The sequence below is a fragment of the Fusarium vanettenii genome, assembly GCF_000151355.1.
Source record: "Fusarium vanettenii 77-13-4 chromosome 12 genomic scaffold NECHAsca_15_chr12_5_0, whole genome shotgun sequence".
Taxonomy (NCBI): domain Eukaryota; kingdom Fungi; phylum Ascomycota; class Sordariomycetes; order Hypocreales; family Nectriaceae; genus Fusarium; species Fusarium vanettenii.
Window position 1 is genome coordinate 48,114 of NW_003315870.1, and position 17,868 is coordinate 65,981.

The 17,868-nt window shown below is 50.2% G+C and overlaps 7 protein-coding genes across 7 annotated transcripts; 3 read left to right on the top strand and 4 right to left on the bottom strand.

Annotated features, from left to right (window-relative positions):
- Positions 1-374: 374 nt before the first annotated feature.
- On the bottom strand, positions 375-2,147 carry NECHADRAFT_53858 (uncharacterized protein; the record flags this gene model as incomplete). The annotated part of the gene is made up of 2 exons (XM_003047318.1): positions 375-1,954; positions 2,006-2,147. 2 exons carry the CDS (start codon positions 2,145-2,147, stop codon positions 375-377), a joined length of 1,722 nt encoding a protein of 573 aa, XP_003047364.1.
- Positions 2,148-2,768: 621 nt separating this feature from the next.
- Positions 2,769-4,580, bottom strand: NECHADRAFT_105684 (uncharacterized protein; the record flags this gene model as incomplete). Its single annotated transcript, XM_003047319.1, has 4 exons — positions 2,769-2,892; positions 2,939-4,296; positions 4,348-4,502; positions 4,545-4,580. 4 exons carry the CDS (start codon positions 4,578-4,580, stop codon positions 2,798-2,800), a joined length of 1,644 nt encoding a protein of 547 aa, XP_003047365.1. The 3' UTR covers positions 2,769-2,797.
- Positions 4,581-7,503: 2,923 nt separating this feature from the next.
- On the top strand, positions 7,504-8,586 carry NECHADRAFT_87583 (uncharacterized protein; the record flags this gene model as incomplete). Its single annotated transcript, XM_003047136.1, has 3 exons — positions 7,504-7,669; positions 7,716-8,254; positions 8,317-8,586. 3 exons carry the CDS (start codon positions 7,504-7,506, stop codon positions 8,584-8,586), a joined length of 975 nt encoding a protein of 324 aa, XP_003047182.1.
- A 494-nt stretch (positions 8,587-9,080) lies between these two features.
- On the bottom strand, positions 9,081-11,075 carry NECHADRAFT_87584 (uncharacterized protein; the record flags this gene model as incomplete). Its single annotated transcript, XM_003047320.1, has 2 exons — positions 9,081-10,598; positions 10,689-11,075. The coding sequence occupies 2 exons, from the start codon at positions 11,073-11,075 to the stop codon at positions 9,081-9,083; spliced, it is 1,905 nt and encodes a 634-aa protein (XP_003047366.1).
- Positions 11,076-11,687: 612 nt separating this feature from the next.
- On the top strand, positions 11,688-13,686 carry NECHADRAFT_87585 (uncharacterized protein; the record flags this gene model as incomplete). Its single annotated transcript, XM_003047137.1, has 3 exons — positions 11,688-12,000; positions 12,055-12,859; positions 12,909-13,686. 3 exons carry the CDS (start codon positions 11,688-11,690, stop codon positions 13,684-13,686), a joined length of 1,896 nt encoding a protein of 631 aa, XP_003047183.1.
- Positions 13,687-14,226: 540 nt separating this feature from the next.
- Positions 14,227-15,048, bottom strand: NECHADRAFT_97722 (uncharacterized protein; the record flags this gene model as incomplete). The annotated part of the gene is made up of 1 exon (XM_003047321.1): positions 14,227-15,048. One exon carries the CDS (start codon positions 15,046-15,048, stop codon positions 14,227-14,229), a length of 822 nt encoding a protein of 273 aa, XP_003047367.1.
- Positions 15,049-16,340: 1,292 nt separating this feature from the next.
- On the top strand, positions 16,341-17,285 carry NECHADRAFT_87587 (uncharacterized protein; the record flags this gene model as incomplete). The annotated part of the gene is made up of 4 exons (XM_003047138.1): positions 16,341-16,478; positions 16,514-16,708; positions 16,759-17,175; positions 17,229-17,285. The coding sequence occupies 4 exons, from the start codon at positions 16,341-16,343 to the stop codon at positions 17,283-17,285; spliced, it is 807 nt and encodes a 268-aa protein (XP_003047184.1).
- Between the last annotated feature and the right edge of the window lie 583 nt (positions 17,286-17,868).

Genomic DNA, 17,868 nt, shown 5'->3' on the forward strand with positions numbered 1-17,868 from the left:
CTCTGTTTAACCCTTTACGGTAAACATGTCAACTCGCAGATAAAATGGGCCTTGCTCGCTGACCTCGAATGAAAAGCGACATGACATCATTCTATTCCTTCTCTTACTTCCCAAACAGGTACTACAACGAGTCCCTCCCTTGGTGACTGGGGTTGCTCGGCACGAGAGGCCCGTACGGCGAAGTAAATAAATAATGACGCCACGACCTCAAACATACGAGAATACGAGCTGCAATAAACTAGTTCGTGGTAAGCTGGGATCAAGAAGCAAAGTCTAGTTCGTTGTCTCCTCTAACACATTCTATATGGATTGACTTGCCCATCCTTCGTGCCCAATGATCATTATTAGTTCCCTCCTCAGTGTGAACCTAATATTTACGATACAATCACTTCAGACATATTTTCCCACAACTTAATAGACTCAAAGACCGTTTCCTCTGAGCCCTCGCCTTCGACAAACCAACTGATACCCGTGCACTCCTTCGAGTCGGCGTACACCATGGTCGACAAGGCAAAGCGATCGTTGGCAAAGACCTCAACAATATCGCCATCGCAGAAGATGCGAAGTCGCAACTTCTCAAGCTCTTCGGATCCGTTCCTATCCAAGTAAAACAGAGTAAAGGGCCCCGAGACTTCATCCTTCTTGATGTCTGCCTCTTGGTTAGACTCAACCCTGTCGACTACAATCTCCTCCTTTTCAGGCGAGAAGTAGATGGCAGTCTTCTGAGTCGCGTCCTTGTCGTGACGGATCCAGAAGCCAAGACGTTGTTGAGCTGCCGAGATGTTGATGGTGGCCTCCAACTCCCAGCTGACAGACTGCGTTTCCAACAGCTTTCCGCTCTTGTTCTTGGTAGCCAAGTGAGACCAAAAGGCGGGTTCACCCAGCCTGAGTGATTCAATGTTGGGGAGGGGCCGTATTCCAAGTGTTTGAACCCTCTTTGCCTTTCCTTGACTGCCGTCGTCCATTATCTTGACGCACTGAATGTCTTCCAAGGACGACTTGAGCCCTCTGGTGACATTCTCGGCAGTATACAAGAAGAGCTCCCGTGGCAGGGAGAAGTAACCAGTCCAGCCCTTTGACTCTCGACGAGGCAAGGTCAACTCATCTTCCTTGAGCCACCCCCAAACGATTCTGCTTTTTGTAACAGGGTGTTCGTATGAGTTTGGTGCATAAAGACAACCGTGGTCCAGAATGCCACTATAGTCATGCTTCATCTTGGGACCTTCTGAGGTGTTCTCGAGTGCGCCGGCCATCCACAAGGACCAAACACCACTTCTATCCTTGACACCAGGCTTCTCTCCACCCTCGGTTCCCATAAGTAGGAACTGAGCCTCTTCAGACTCATTATGAAGTGTCATGTAGTTGACACATTCCCAGTTGACGCCGAAGTCACCACTCCAGCGCCCAGATGGGCGGAAGCCAGTTGGAACATCAACAAAGGGACCGAGATAGGTCCACTTGGTCAAGTCATCTGGTGCGACAGCGTATAGAAATACTGTAGGTCCGCCCTTGACAAGACCTCCGGACATAAAGCCGTATAAGCTCTTTTCTCCCCGAAGCTCGTCCAGGGCAGGACATTCTGTAAGAAAAGGGTCCCGGAAGCCTATAACGTCGAGACCCTCGGGCTCACCATGGAGAATGGGATTTTTCTCGCTCTTCTTCCATGTCTTACCTCCATCATCTGACGTTGCTACTGCCAGACCAGCGCAGTTGCGAGCATATGGCAGGGTCCAGTGGATGGGAAGGTTGGTGATGGATGAGTACACCACTGTCAACTGTCCCTTCTCTCCCCGCAGACCCGTGGGATAGAAGCATCCTGTGAAGATTCCCTTGTCGTCGTAAGACTCTGAAGGTTCCAGGATCGGCCGGTCCCCATTATGCTTCCAGTGCAGACCGTCCGAGCTTGTAAAGTGTCCCCAGGCGATATCGCCCCAGTCACACGAGTTCGGGTTCCCTGTGATAATATTAGTACTGAAATGATGACCCGAGACTGGCTGAGACTTACATTGGTATGACAAATGATATGTGCCTGTCGAGGTATCAAAACCCGGAGCGCAAGGGTCGTTGATCCAGCCTTGGGGAGCTTTGAGATGATAAGTCGGAGATGGGTGCCACCGCGGGCGGGGGACACAGCTTTTCACCGTCATATCGTATTGAACAAGTCGATATATCTGAAAAAAGAAGTCAAATACTCAAATACAGCTTCTGAGATGATGACAGATGTAGAAGAGATGGAACGCGGGGAAGAGAAGTGAGGTCGGCCAAGTCCGGGTGGCGGTTTTGTAGAAAGCAGGTATTCCACCAACTGACAGCTCATTTCCTTTTAAGCTCTTTTCTGCCTATAAGTACAATTCAGCCGGGCTTCCGGCCCCAGACTTGTTCCCCCAGCCGTCACTCGTTACCGGCGCTCACTAGTCCTGTCGGTCCGACAGATTCGGATCGCCTCATTCCAATCATCTGACGAGCCTGATGGATTTTCGGTGGGACCCTTGGCAGTACCGATACCAGTCGAGAATGGGGTAACTAAATCTTGACGTGGTTTGGGGATGCTGGGGTCAGGGGGTGAGAGGATGGAGTCTATGGTCCGGCAGAAGGGTTCTAGTTTCCTTTCTAGGTAATTACCGTTGTTTAATCCGACGTGCAGTAGCTGGACATGCAGCTTATCGAAGGAGGGGATGTTACGTTCTCCCTTTATCTGGAAATCGGCTTGAGGGGGTAGGGCAGCGGTGAGACATGGCACCCGCTGATTCACTCAAAGGCACAAACATGATGTAACGAAAGATCTTTTGATCTATGATTATCTACAACTGCGCCTCTCTAAATACGAAGCAACAACCCCAGTCACTACCGAGTCACAAGTCCCACAAGCCCCCCGTAGCCAAGCTGCAGTAGCTTCGGGCCAAGTCCTACTTAGCATGCGCGTCAACCTCCACGGCACCCTTGTCGTCTCCAAACTGATCCACACGAGTGGTAGCAAACTTCCGCGCGCTAACCTTGTGCTCAAACAGAACGTCCAACTCTCCGAAAGTGCGGTCCTTGGGCTCAGGCAGGCGGAAGTAGGCCCAGATCATGATGAGAAGGCAGAACGCGGCCCAGAAGAGACCAGTCTTGGCACCCCAGTTCCACGAGTTGACACCGAGCATGCGGGGCATCAGGGTGTTGTTCACCAGACCAGCCATGTTGTTGAAGTTTCGGGCCAGGACGATGGTCTTGGCCTTGAGTCGAGTGGATGGGATTTCAGCCACGATTGTGTAACAGACGGGGCCAACCGCCATATCGTAGATGAATGTGTAGAAGATGAGGAGACTGCCGACTGCCCAAGAAGGACCGGGTTTGCTTGCATCTGCAAAGCCAAGACCACCAACGACGATGAGAATGATGAAGAGCACGCAAGTTCCTCCAATGTAGAGGGTACGGCGTCCAAGCTTGGCCATGAGGAACCAAGAGAGGACAACACCGACGGCTCCAACAGCGTACTGCACAATGTTAAGGGTGAACGAGCTGTTTGGGTCGAGACCGGCACGCTCGTAGAACTGGACAGAGTAACCCATAAGCACACTACCACAAGTAGCTTGAGCGATATAAGTGATGGAAGCGATCTCAGTTCGTCGAAGATCGGTGCGCATGAAGCAGTGCCAGTAGTTGGTACCCGCAGAGGTAGCCTTCTCGAGCTCGTTGGTGGCGTGGATCATGGCGACTTGGGCATCGGCATCAAACTCGAGATCAGGCTTGGGGCTAACAAGCTTGAGAATGGCCTGCTTGGCATCCGCATGGCGGCCCTGACGGACCAACCACCACGGAGACTCTGGAGCGAAGAGAGTTCCAAGAATGATGAATGGAGGCCAGACCCACTGGATGGCGAAGGGGATACGGTAGGACCATTCGCTGTCCATGTTGAGGAATCCACGGAGGACACCGGCGGAGATCAGCTGGCCAATAACCCAGCAGAGATTGACATAGGCCGTAAGGTAAGGTCGAAGAACGACGGGGGCGACATCAGAAGCGTAAGCCAGAGTGAGAGTCTGGAATACACCCCACGGGATGCCGAGCAGAATCTGGCCCGCGAGGATCATCTGGATGTTCGTTGCAAAGAAGACGATGAAGATGAGGGCAATCATGAGCATCTGGGAGAGAATCATGGATCTCTTGTAGCCAATGGCATCAGACACCCAGCCGTTGAGGTAGAGACCGATGATCTGGCCACACATGCCTCCGACTTGGATGTATGTCTGCCATTCGGCTGAGACGACTTTGCCGCCTTCGCCATCAGACTCGTTGCCGTACTTGTTTCGGAACCTGGACGCATGTTAGTGTCGTGCTGTGATGGAGACATAGGAGGTGACTCACGGTTGATAACCGTAGAAGGATCCAATGAGGGCAAGATCGTAACCCTCCATAATAATAGCCGTAGAAAACAGCAAAGAGAAGCCAATGGCCTTGGGATATAGCCGGAGAGAGTCTCTGAAGCTCAGCCGATGCTCCCTCTCCGTGGCAGCACTGGCCTCAGCATGGTGGGCGTGGCCCTTGAACTCATCGTCGTGGACGACTTCAACGTCAGCTGAAGACAGCTTGGACGCCATGGTAAAGATTGAACAAGTAATGGAGTAGCGTGATATGAATGAGGTAAAGGTGTTGTTGTCCTGGTTCATACCCTGAGGGCAATCGCTCCGAGGAGGCGAAACCTGGGGATCTGGGTAAGCTTAAGTAGATGTTTTTTCGGTTCAAGATTCTTGGTGAAAAAGGTCCAAGCGTTGCCGAATGTCTCGTGGTCTACACGAGTAGCCGGCTGTCAACTGTGAGGGCATAAACAACAGGCTTAGCTCCGGAAGGGTGAACAGGGTCAGCTCATGCCACGGGGTAAGGCGTCGGGAGCAAGCGTCATCTCTCCAGGTTTTCTCGACCAGAAACGGGGTCTCTCTGGGGATCACGAGGGCTGTTTCCTGTGGAGGCGGTCGGGCGTCGGCAGGGCTCTAGAACGTCTTCATTGGCCCTCTGGAGGATCAAGTATCGGTACAGGCCAAGGAAATCTGGGGTTTTGGTTCAGGAGAAGGACAAGTTTCTGGGGCTGGGGGCGAACTGGTACTAGCTGTCGGACCGAGAAGTGCTCGGTCGAGACTTTCCGTCGATTCTTCAGGGGGTTTGAGTGGAAGATCTCGAGCTGTCGGCCCGACAGTTTGGAATACCGAGCTGGGCAGTTATTACGGAGTTTCCGGTGGGGGTGGCAGGGGCATTAGCGTCCCAGTCGGCGAATGGGAGCTTCTCAAGGGAGGGCTAGAAGACGGGGCTTCCGAGCGATGCCTTTCTCGATGACACGGGACAAGGTTTGTGAATCGAGGGACGCTGCAATTGTACGTGATCAGCTTCAATGGCATGATCCTGACTGAGAAAATTTTCAAGAGGGTGTTATTCCGATAATAGGAGTATTACTAGATCGGGCTGTTACTCGCTCATTTTGAAGGCACTTGACAATTACCAACAGTGTCCAAGACCCGAGCATCAAGGGAGGGTTGCGAGCTGAAACTGGTGGCTTGAGGGCTTGCTTGTGAATGGCTGTGACGCGTAAACACCCTGAACAAATACCGAGAATATGCATGTAACTGGTTTGGAACGCGACGAGAACGCGTCATTAACAGACATATTCGGATGTGTAGAACCAGTTACTGTGTTTTACGGCATTGGGTTTTGAAGCCGTTATGTATTAATAACTGCGTCCTTTAGTATTATGGCTAATAGCTTCTTGCCATCACTAAGACAATAACAACATAGAATCACGTTAAGCATTCCCCAGACGCCTCAACGCAGCCGATTTCTGCTTTTGCATATAAGTTAGAAGTTTATCCCAAGGACATCCATGCCCGAGAGTCGGTGAGAAGGAACGGGTGCTTTTGTCGTTTCCACTAGACTTCTTTTTCCCTGGAGAACTTTTGCTTGATGATTGATGCAGCTTTAGGCATACTAGCCCGGCTATTCACTCGGTGTCTAGGCTTGTACTCCATTTTGTTCAAGATGAAAACCGTTAGAAAGCTAGAAAGTCAAATTTCACCTTCGCAGACGCAGCCCGCATGAGTAAAGGGGTAAAGTCACACCACAATGCGGGGGTTGTCACGCCGTCTTTGGTGTTGCCTACCCTATCGCACGACAAAATCCCAGCTTGCACTCATACATCTGGTGTTTTGGGGATATCGGAGACGAGATAGGCTCCTGGAATTAGACGAAGAAAGATACTAATCGCATATGTATAAGTATAGTGAAAAGAAAGGAGGGTGTCATGGGTATACCGGCCATAGAGATGGAGTTTTGGAGCCAATGGGCGAAAACAGGACGTTCCGAGGCTTGGGGGCTTGCATAAGTTTTGGTCTGACTCCATAGTTCTAAGAAAAGGTTTTCTACATAGAACCTTCTGCTAATTGAAGATACCCTGTCTTGAAGGGAGCTGCGATGTTCCCCTTTCGTGAACTTGGTGACGCTTCCAAAAGAAGCTATCAGCTACAACAACAATGAACACGATTATTGACACCTGTCAGTAATAGAAACCGAATCGGAAAATACCATAAGCGGTGTTCCTTTGATGTGCTAATTTTTTGATGATACTCAGTTGGTTGTGAGCTAGGCCTACTGAATCAGGCAGAGCGAAAAGTCAATAGGTGCTCGCTGTTTATTCTCTGTTTGCCTATCTTTGAACTCATCTACGAGGTAGAAAGCCAAAAGAGTGTAAGACTATGGATAGTAATTCCCAAGTTCTTGTTTGCCTGGTGAAATACGTTGTGGATGGGTGCCTCACTCACTCATGATCGTCGATGGCCTTGACCAATTGCCTCCCTCAGAGAATTCGGCCCAACGGGAGTATAGAATAAAAGCGATAACCTATAAATCTTATGGATCGCGTGTTTTTCTTATGGCCCTGCGTACAAGAAATGTAGGAGTGCAAGGAGTGCAAAACACAGCGGATACTCTTGAAACACAATCAACAGCCGTGACAGGCAATTCCCTGCATCCTTGAAACCAGCTTAGACAACTCATTGCATACTACGTAGTATACAATTGGTTCGATCAAGGTGACGTTGACGACTCTTAGCGGCCGCCGGGCGCATGATTGTACCAAATGCAGCATCCAAGGGTGTCGAGCCAACATATTCATGCTCGCTGAAAATGGTTACATTTGCGAGCTCGGACACATGTCGCAAAATAACTACGCGAATGAGAATCGGGTAAATTGCGACAGCTGCGGCAAACATGTAAGCTTGACCCTGCATCTTTGCGCTGCGCCGCCAGTTGGTGGAGCCATGCTGCTCGAGGCACATGTTTCATTATTGCAGTAACTGGGTCGATAAAACGCGGGGGATGCAATGGTTTTGTTTCTAGTGCTGACGCTGAGCCACGGCCTAGATAGAGCTGCACGGCTATCTCGGGAGAACTGACCTTGCTATATCTACAAGTAAACGACCCGCCCCGGCCGTTTCATTTCTTTTCTTGTTTTGTTTGTTTGGCTCTCAACTCTGCATCATGTCGGACGCCCATCTTCCTAACTCGCATCCCGACGTCACCCCGGGATGGGAGGACTACGAATACCCCAGAACCGGACTCCCTGAAGCGATCAAGACCAGCCCCGTAGAAGGTTCAAATGGCGATAGATACAGTGGAAATGTCCCTCTGGTCTGGTGTGCCAACGGTGAGTTACCCGGATAGCGTCTAGGCTGGTTACTGACTGTTGCCAGCTGGAAGAACATTGTCCGCCCATGGAGGATATTGTGCTACAGTATTGATGACGACAGCGCGTCAGTACAACCGGGAGAAACACCAAAAGCTAGCACATACTGAACCACTCAACTTGTATATCGAGTTCCTGCATCCCTTGCCAGCAGGGCCATTCGAAATTGCCCTCGAAACTCTCCAAGCTGGAAACCGAGGCTCGGCCATTCAAGCAAAGCTTTTGGCAGATAAAGGCCAAGAACAGCAGATATGCAGCATTGCTATAATAAGATTCGGCATACTCAAGGATGAGGGCTACGTACACAACATTCAGCCCCCAATCAGCCCGGTGCCGGATCGGGAGAAGGAGTGCGCCAGATGGACTGATGCCCTTACCTACCAATTCAACCCGCCAACTGCGGCAGTTCGAGCTTACACGCCAAGAGATAGCGGCACTCCGCTCTGGAGTGAAAAGTACGGCGGCCAGAACGTGAGATACCAATGGAACAAGATGGACGATGAAGACACGTTCCGACTAGAGCATATCCCGGTCCTGGCAGACTTAGTAAGGCCCCGTTGGTTTCATTACTGATCAAGCCGTTTGGCTAATGTGATTTCACTTCGAAGGTTCCCATTATGCCTCTCAACTACGCAGAGGACGGCATCTTCATGGCCGCTCGGTACCGAGTTCCAACTACATGCTTGCAAATCACGTTTCACGCACCGTTGAATAACGATGAATGGCTACTGACCCGAACAACAATGGAGAGACTGTATGCCGGAAGATTCGATATGAAGATTCAGGTGTACGACGAACAGAGCAATCTTGTAGCGTCATGCGTCCAGTTGTGTGCAATGATACCACATTCCAAGGAGAAGGCGAGAGGGAAACTTTGAGCTTCAAGCGTGGTTTAGTTTACTCCGAGAGCCTTGAAATACACTTGAGCAATTGAACAGAAAGAAATATAGTACATGGGCGGGAAACTGTGAGCGATTGCAAGGAACTCTGCAGTGAAGGCTGTCAGGGTCACATCCCGCTGCTTCTGGCTGTCAAGCCGGATTGCTATTTATTGGGTTTGGCCCAAAATCCAAGTTTTGGATTAACAAATGGGAGTCGCTTTTGGCTTTATATAAGAAAACATGGCGTTTTCACTGCATTTTAACCCGCTCTCGATAGGCTTTCACTGCACTTTTCCGCCCCCACGGGAACATATTGAACATTCATCGTCAAGCCGTCAGGCTTGTATCCGACATAGGTAAGTTACAGTGCTCTTCGTCATTGAGATAATCCCAACCTCATGTTTAAAGCTCGGCTTCTTGGCATTCCACCTGATACTGCCCGAGCCCAAGTTGGAACATGGGGATCAAGTCCGCCACTAGGACAACCACGACTATGGCATAACCTCCGACCAAACCTTTGAATAGCCCGCCAAGGGCTTGATAACCCCTTCATAGACAGAGTTCCTAAATCTCACATCTGAAAAACTCGGTTTTGGGCCGAAGGAACAATCTAAACACCTCCTCACTACATCCGCAACGTCTGCACCGCTATCACCCAGCACCTTCATGGCCCACTTCCTCGCAGTGCTGATGTCTGTCTGATCATTGGGCTTGTTATCCTTGCCGTAGTAATCTTTGCGGAAACTGCAATCCTCGATATTGTGCCCGAATATCAACTCGAGGATTATCACGCCGACGGTGAAGAGGCATGCGCGAGTGTCTTCTTCCGAGGCCTGCCGATTGCCGGAGAAGTTGGGGATTTCAGATGTAGTAGCTTCCTCTTCGTCGTCCGAACCGGAGAGAAAATTGCGAGAGACGAAAGGGTGGCTGCTGCGAAGTGATTGCGAATCCATGTCCGCCAGAAAGTAGAAATCGCGTTTGGACCACTTTGCAGAAAGCCATGGCGATCGGTGAGCCTGGAGCAGTGCAGACGCAATATGCGTGGCCATTTCAAACCGGTGTTGTCTTGATAGGTCGATGGTAGCTTGGTGATAGGCGTCAAGGAGTTCAGGAAGTGGATATAGCCTCACTCTCTCTGAGATGACCATTCGAAGACCTTTGGAGGGTTTGCAAAGTTCAAGGAGCCGATCAGAATTGTCTTGGATAACCACCGAGCTTTGCTTTTTGTTGAAACAGAGGTCTGCGATGGGAAGAGGAGCTGAAGAGTCGCCAATAGTAGGGCTAGCCACGGGAGCAGCATTCAAAGAACGGGCCGTTCTAGCCCTAGCCTGGCTACTATTGCCCGGAGGACTTATCGCAATTACAGGCACAGGTGATCCAAATCTCACGGTCTTTTTTGTAGAAGTAGAATTGGGGTCTCCTGCTTTGCCTGATGATCCCTTCAGAGACAATTCCTTCGCATGCAATCTCTGTGACAGGCGGTGGATCACGTTTGGTCTTCTCTTCGCGAGAGTATCCTGCTCGATAATAGTCTGCTGAACTGTCGTGAGAAGGGCCGACTGCGGCACACGGCTGATGTCCGATAGTGTTGGCGGCAATGCTTCCTTTGGCTGTGTCACAACCTCTTGCGTTATGGGTTTGGAAGATGTCCCTTGTCCGCCATGTACAATGAACATGAAGTTCATGCTGACTGAAACGGCTTCCGCACGCAAGCTGAGATGAGCTTCGTGGCTGCGACACGATTTGTTGCACTTCCACTGTGACTTAAGAGCGCTGTGCACGGAACAGGCGTGTTGCCGGAGCTTTTCGAGGCGGCCAACTGGCTCCGAAGCCTTTCGCCTGTCGGAAATAGGAATGAGACGTTCACTATAACCCAGAATCTCTTGAAGTTCTTGGTTATGAGATGCCAACTTCTTGACCTTCTTATGCTTTCCCTTGGAAAAACTGATCTGGACTCGTTTGAAGTGCCACTGCCAGGGCTTATGTTGTGATGGCCCAACCCAGGAGACCTAACCGAGTGTCAGAGAGTGGGTATTGAGATGTTACATGGAGTGAAACATCCATGGAGGAAGAAGCAGTTTCAATGGTAGAGAACATACCTGCCCATCTTCGATTTGCAGGAGCTTGTTCAAGTCAAGCATAACCTCATGCATCCTGTCGACAATCCTGAGAAATCTATCAAACTCACTAGATAGACGTTGCTCCAAGAGGGTATCAAGACTGTGATCATTCCAGCGTGAGTCAGTTGGATCTCTAACCAACTTGGCGAGGCTCTCGTTATCCCCGATAATTGGGTCCAGTAGTCGAATCATATTCTCGTTGTATCTCATCATTTGATGCCTAATGTTATCGATAAACGCGATAAAATGAGTCCGGAAGCTGAACCATTCTTCCAGAGGCTCAAATCCCTTCCTGTAGTAATCGAGGCAGTTGAGGAGGATTGGAAAGCCTCCCAGGACGAGGCCAGCAACCTCGATACCAGACATCGAATAAGCGTTCGCGCCAATGGCGTGGTACGAGGGAGTTGAAGAGAGAACCTTTTAGTGGAGAGTGTTTCCCGCAGGTCAATGCGAGTAGCACAAAAGTCCATCTGGTGGTTAATGCACCGTCTAAGACAACCCAGCCTCAGCTGGACATGGAGCGGGGTTTGCATGCCGTCTTATTGGACAGCAGCTTTCTGACTGGACGTGAATATTAGGCAGCAATAAGTGTTGGGCAGTAATCATGCAGGAGTGTACAGCCGACAGCTGAATTGGGCCATGAAAGTATCACTTGGGCCAGCAATTTGAACCCTGGCGTGGTTAATGATAGGATAGATAGGACTCTAGACAGTCTTTGAAACAGTTTTGATTTAACTAAGTATCTTACTTGTCTAGTATTGCCCCAACAGACTCTGGGGTTGGAACATGTCATGTGGTAGAGGCATTTCTGTTCCGCCAAGCAGCCACAGGAGGCTCAAATGCGGCGGGGTGTGCAGCCTGGCGATTTCTTCCTAACCTGTGGCCAACCCCTCAAGGCTGATGAAGGCTTACTTGACATCCACATCTCCCAAGAAGCCATGCTCATATTGAGCTTTCTCCTTCTACTTACTGAGCACCATGTCCCCCGGAAGCAACAACGAGAGGATAGCGATGGGCGACCAAGAAATACGAAACATCGCCAAGAACTGCCAAACCACCATCGCCACTCTTCTTGATACAACCAAAGACGGTGATTCCCATGTGAAGGACTTGGTGAACGAGAGAGATGTCGAAGAGATGCAAGAGAGGTTTGACCAGTGGGTTGGCAACCTCGGTGCTTTGCAGGCTTCCAAATCGCCTCTATCTCTTGAGCATCGGCTTCGAAACAGTCCCATGGTCAAAAATGTCATTCTAAGAACGCTTGCGGACCTCCATGACTCGATTCAAGCTGGTATGAATACATAACTCTGCAACTGATGGCTCTTAGCTTACAGTGAGTCATTAGCAACGGACATAGCCATGGGGAGACGCAGTAATAGAACTGCCGGTCCGATAATCGACTCCGACACAGACCTCGCCGAATATGATATCTCATCCAGTGACTCCGACTCAGCGATATCATCCGCATCGAGTTTCGGCAATGTCCCGCAGGCCACAACCTCAACATCAGAGATCCAGGAGTTAATGTTGGCCATCAAGATCGGCCTGGATTACCTGTTTAAAGCTTCCATATTCATCCGAAAGTTCGCCCCCAAAGACAAACGCCAAAGGGCATCGAATACAAAACCGTTTGACAACCGCGCTGATGCCATGTATATCAATGACCGGTATCCTTTGGTGGCCAACAAGAACGAGGCCCTGGTGGCTCGCCTAGGGGAGGCTAATGCCAGACGCCGACAGTACTTCAAGTATCGCCGAGATCACAATGACCGGTTATCCAGACCGGATACGGAAAAGAACGCTTCCATACCAAAACCTAAGCCTCGCCCACATCCTCTACCCGTCGATCAAAGCTCCAAACCAACAAAGTCGGTCTTGTCAGAGCAAACAAAGCCAAGTCTATTGGCTCATACAGAAGCGACCGAGTTTGTGGGTGATCATCCTCTGGCAGAGGCTCAGCTATCAGCATTTCTCGACCCGCCGCCTGCCATGTCCGTAGTGTCGTTCGCCACATCGATTGTTGAGTCGCCTGAGGATAATCTTTCCTTTCCCCCTTTGCCTGGAGAAGCCCACAACAACTCTTCGTTCTTGTGTCCATACTGTCTGACGATTGTTCCACTGAAGCCCAAAGACAAGGACAGTCAATGGAGGTTCGAGAAATGCGCCATAACTCTAGGCAAGATTGCTAACTATTTCAAGGAAGCATGTCATCGAAGACCTCGAGCCATATATCTGTACCTTTCCTGGATGTGGTCTCGATAGCTATGTGTCACAGAATGCTTGGTTTGAGCATGAGCTCTTGATGCATCGCAACAGCTGGATATGTCCGAAATGCTCCGGAGTTTTTGAATCCTCCGAGGCCTTAGGACAACACCTTGACGAACGTCACAGTCTTGAGATATCAAGTAGTCAAATGACGATGGTAATCGAGCAGTCGAGGAGACCCATGGATTTCATTCAGCCGAGCGAATGCCCATTTTGTGACGACGAATGGGCCTCAGCTGAACTGAATGCTACATCGGCAGAAGAAGTCCTCGTTGTTGACCTGGACGAGTTTCGCCGGCACCTAGGCCACCATCTTCAACAGGTTGCTCTTTTCTCACTTCCACGGTTGAATCAAGGTCAGGAGATGGGCTCTAATCATGTTGTCGGTCTTCTCGACAGAGACTCCATGCCGACTGGCTACAGATGGATACGAGATGATTGCGGTCGCGGCTGGAGCATCATCTCCGGCAGAAGAGCAACATTCATTTCACTCGCCTTCTTTCTAACCAAATGTCGCATGGGTAGCACAACTCATGTTGAAGGAGGGCATGGAGAAACCAACGTCAAGGTCCCGAGAACTCCGCAAGAGCGGACAGTTCGACCCACACGAATCCCTCGGCCTTGGCCGCCGTTGGGGATCCCACGCCCAAGAATCCATCGGTTTATTACTCCATGGTCACTTCCATCAAGGATGCCGAGAAGTCCTCGATAGCAGATAGGCCAACATTCCCGAAGTTGATTGGACTTAATTAGCATAGTGCTGGTCGCGTTCGAGAATCCTTTTCGGCCAGCATAACTCAGGGTTTGAGTCGCCGCCGAGTTAGATTAGGACATCACCCTCATCGTGGCTTTCAATACCACCTGCTGTCCATCATCGACCACCCCAATACCAAGCTCAGGCGTTTAACTAACGGCAGCATTGACGATGACACGCTCAAGTTACGGCATCGTGGTGAAGATGGTGATTTGGCGCCCATCGATTGTGACGACGTTTGCATATTGCCTTGATGGAGTGGCAGGAGGCATTCTGGGATGTGTTATCCGGCGTAGGAGAGACATAGCTCTTCTACGCCGATGATATTTCTTAGACATATTCTACCTATGCGCACCTAATTCAGATCGACGCCCTTCGAGGCGGCAGACACGGCGTGGCTCGGGTTTTGAAAGAATCATAAGAGCAGCTTTTAATATGGATATGATACTACATCAACCAAGCTTCATCTCTAGAGGGATGCCCCCTTTAAACCTCCTCTCAAAAATCCAGATTAGAAACTTTCGACCACTTCTCATCTGATTCAGCCAAGGCCTTGGCCGCCGCTTGAGCGTGAGGAACAGCACTAGGCCCCAAGACTATACGCAAAGGCGGATCGTCGACCCGGCCAAGATGGATGATAGCTTTGGCGATGTCTGACGGCTCAGACCAGTTTGAAGAGTAAAGCTCTCTCATCTTCATCATCTCGCCAACTGTTTGCTGATAGGGCTCGCTGATGATGACACCTTCGGTGGCGCTGGTGGCCCAGTCGGTCTTGATACCGCCAGGCTCGGCGACTGTGACCTTGATGTTGAAGGGAGCTACCTCTTGGGCGAGTACAGTCGAGAAGCCTCCTACTGCCCATTTGGCGCTCTGGTATGCGGCGAGTCCAGGCGATCCGACCCTGCCGCCGACTGAAGAGACTTGGATGATGTGTCCCGAATTTTGGCGTCGCATAATCGGGAGGACAGCCTTAGTGACATTGACTACTCCGAACAGGTTGGCGTCAATCTGATCGCGGAAGCTCTTGTGGTCTATGTCCTCGATTGATGCCATGGAAGCGTATCCAGCGTTGTTGATGACATAGTCGATCCGGCCAAAGGATTCCTCGGCTTTCTTGACAACAGCCTCAACTTGAGAGACATCTGAGACGTCGAGGCTGACAGCGATAATCTTTTCGGGGCCGTATTTGGTGACAAGGTCATTGAGGCGGTTTGGCTGTCTGGCGGTTGCGACAACGATGTCACCAGAGGCAAGGAGTTGTTCGGTGAGGTCACGACCAAGTCCTCGAGCAGCACCAGTGATAAGCCAAATTTTTGACATTGTAGTTGATTTTGTTGGAAAAGTGAAAAGGAAAAGCCGATGGTCTGATACAGGAGGCTGTAGTTGACTGATGCTTGGTGTGTAGAGTTTTGCCTCGAAAGAAGGTCGCTATCTCCTTATATATTTTCAAGATGACCAAATTTCGTCATTTGCACGCCACAGAAATACGTCAGCAAATAGGTCAGACATGTTCAAGGTGTTACACAGCAAAGTCTAACTCCGCCTATCAAATAGAAATGAAGCTATCCCGGGCCAAAGTCGCGAGATGCTCGATTATGTCCGTGGCTCCTGCATTAGCGCCGACGCTTATGCACGACCGGTCCAATCAGAGTTGTAAATCCCGTTATCTCCGACCTCCGGCATATCGGCTCTGAGAATATCGGGCTAAATCATGAGTTTTGGGATATAAACTGAGCGGAAAGCTACGGATATGGTTGGTTACTATTGAGGGCTGCTTTATGCTCATGGGCGTGCATGTCAATACTGTATGGGGGGATGCAAGACAGTGTATGCGGCCATGGAATGGAAAACAGTTCTAAGATGTTGGACCACAGAAGATGCGACAGCCTACACTCAGCTGCCACGCCCTGTGACCTGATTGTATGAAGTACCAGAACTATTCGGCAACCGTTCATAGAAATAAAGTCCGGTGATGGATTTGGTTAAAAAAGAATCGTTGGTATATTAGCCTATTAATGCTCATGAGAGGCTCTCTCGGGTGGATTGAGGGACACTGACAACTCATAGAGAGCCTCGCAGTGGCGAGTTTGCGCAAGTTCCCCTATCCAATGTGAATAGACGAAGTAAATAGTTTGATGTTCTGGCTTTTTCCAATGCTGATTTTGTTTGATTACCTTCTTTGACAATGACGCTGACGCCCCAAGTACAGCCACACAGCCGGTGATTGAGGGATTTTCCCCCCTCACTTTTCGCACTCTTCCTTCCCACCTCTCATGCATATCCACCAACGACGGTTCTTGGTGTTGTGATAGGGAACCTCCATTACCTCTCCATTACATGGATTGCATGAAGCGCACTTCAACAATACTAAAATGGCACCAATCAACTCAGAGACCGTGTCTGGTAAGGGCCCCAACTTCAGAAGAAACCATATGCTAATATTATCCTCCAGAACGAGCGCAGTACTATGAGCTGAGTCCGCCACGCCGTATAGGTACCATGAATAGGCTAATCCCCCTCGCACGGAAGAAAGCTCACCGCATGTAAACAAAGGGAAAGGAAGGCATGCCATTGTATTTGAGTGCTTCGATTCCAACAAGCGCAAATTCGCCATGAAGCTGTTTAAAGAGGACAGCATCAAGAAAGTTGAGAAAGAAATCGAGGCCCTTAAACATCTGCGTGGGGGAACAAACATCATCGAATTCATCGACGCCGTGCAGGGCGATAGGGTTGAACCCCCTCAGCGTGCGGTATTGCAGACAATGACCACTAACACGCCGAGTAGGACGTTAACGTTGGTGTGGTGCTTGAGTTCGTGGACAACATAGACTTTCGAAGCTTGTACCCACGATTCAATGCCATGGATATCCGATACTACATCCACGAACTCTTGAAAGCGTTGCAGTTTACGCACAGCCATGGAGTGATACATTGCGACGTCCGACCTCACAACGTGGTTATTGATCACCCAAACCGAAAGGTACGCCCAGGTTGAACCAAAGACCAAGTCATATTGCTGACAGTGCACAGTTACGCCTCATCGGCTGGAGCTCGCACCGGTTCTATGTGCCTGAAGATGAAGACGAAGAGATTTGCACGGGTCCTTTCAAGGCCCCAGAAGCTCTCTTCGAATTTGGATACTGGCATTACAGGTTCGACATGTGGGGTTTAGGAACCATGCTGGCGTCAATGATCTTTAGAAAAGAGCCCTTCTTCCACGGCGCCAGCATGCAGGATCAGTTGAGAAAGATTTCCCACATTCTTGGGACAGAAAGCCTCAATAACTACATTGAAAAGTTTGGTTCGGATTACTGGAGGCCGGTTGTTGAAGAGCTGGGCTATTGTCCTCCGCGAGCCTGGCCTACCCTGGTCAATGAGGACAATCAACACTTTGTGAGCGACGAGGCACTCGATCTTGTGGACAAACTGTTGAAGGTTGATCCTGACGTAAGTTCACCTGGGCGTTTGGATTCATTTCGTAGCTAACCTCGTCGTTTTAGGACAGGATCACGACCGAGGAGGCTCTGAACCATCCGTACTTTCAGGCTTTGAGCTAGGGAAGGGCAAAGCCACGTTCCGTCTGGAGCCAAGAGGATTTTTACCTGCACTATATGGAAGCTGCCCTGTGATGATGCACGAAGGCAAGATCATGAGGTTTCAGGATCAGGCTTGGGAGAATGTAAAGTAATGCGATAGCTGTCACGAGATCGCATCCGTATATAAAGAATCCGGGGGGGTTGTGGACCCTGGAGCAAGGGAAGAAGGCACGGAACGATCACTCGAAGGCAGGCGGACGGGAACCTTATTTCATTGCATTTCACTCATCCTCGGCATCGACCGACGTAAAATGCGACAGCGGAGCACCGAGAAATGACTGCTTACCGACTTTCGCTGTCTCAAATTCTTGAGTCTGAAGGGAGACTCTCAACCATTGAGAATCGCCGAGTAACATGCAAGCTGACACGCCACATGGTGCCTCTGCGCAGGGGAACGCCGTTGTCGGGACGTTGTATGGGCAGTAGAATGCAGCGCGTTCCAGGGAGAAGGGCCTTGAAAGAAAATGGGTTCTCAATGTCTTGGATGATGCAGTTTCCATTCGTTGGGTGTGGTCAGCTCAAGGGAGCAGCATTTTTAGCGTGC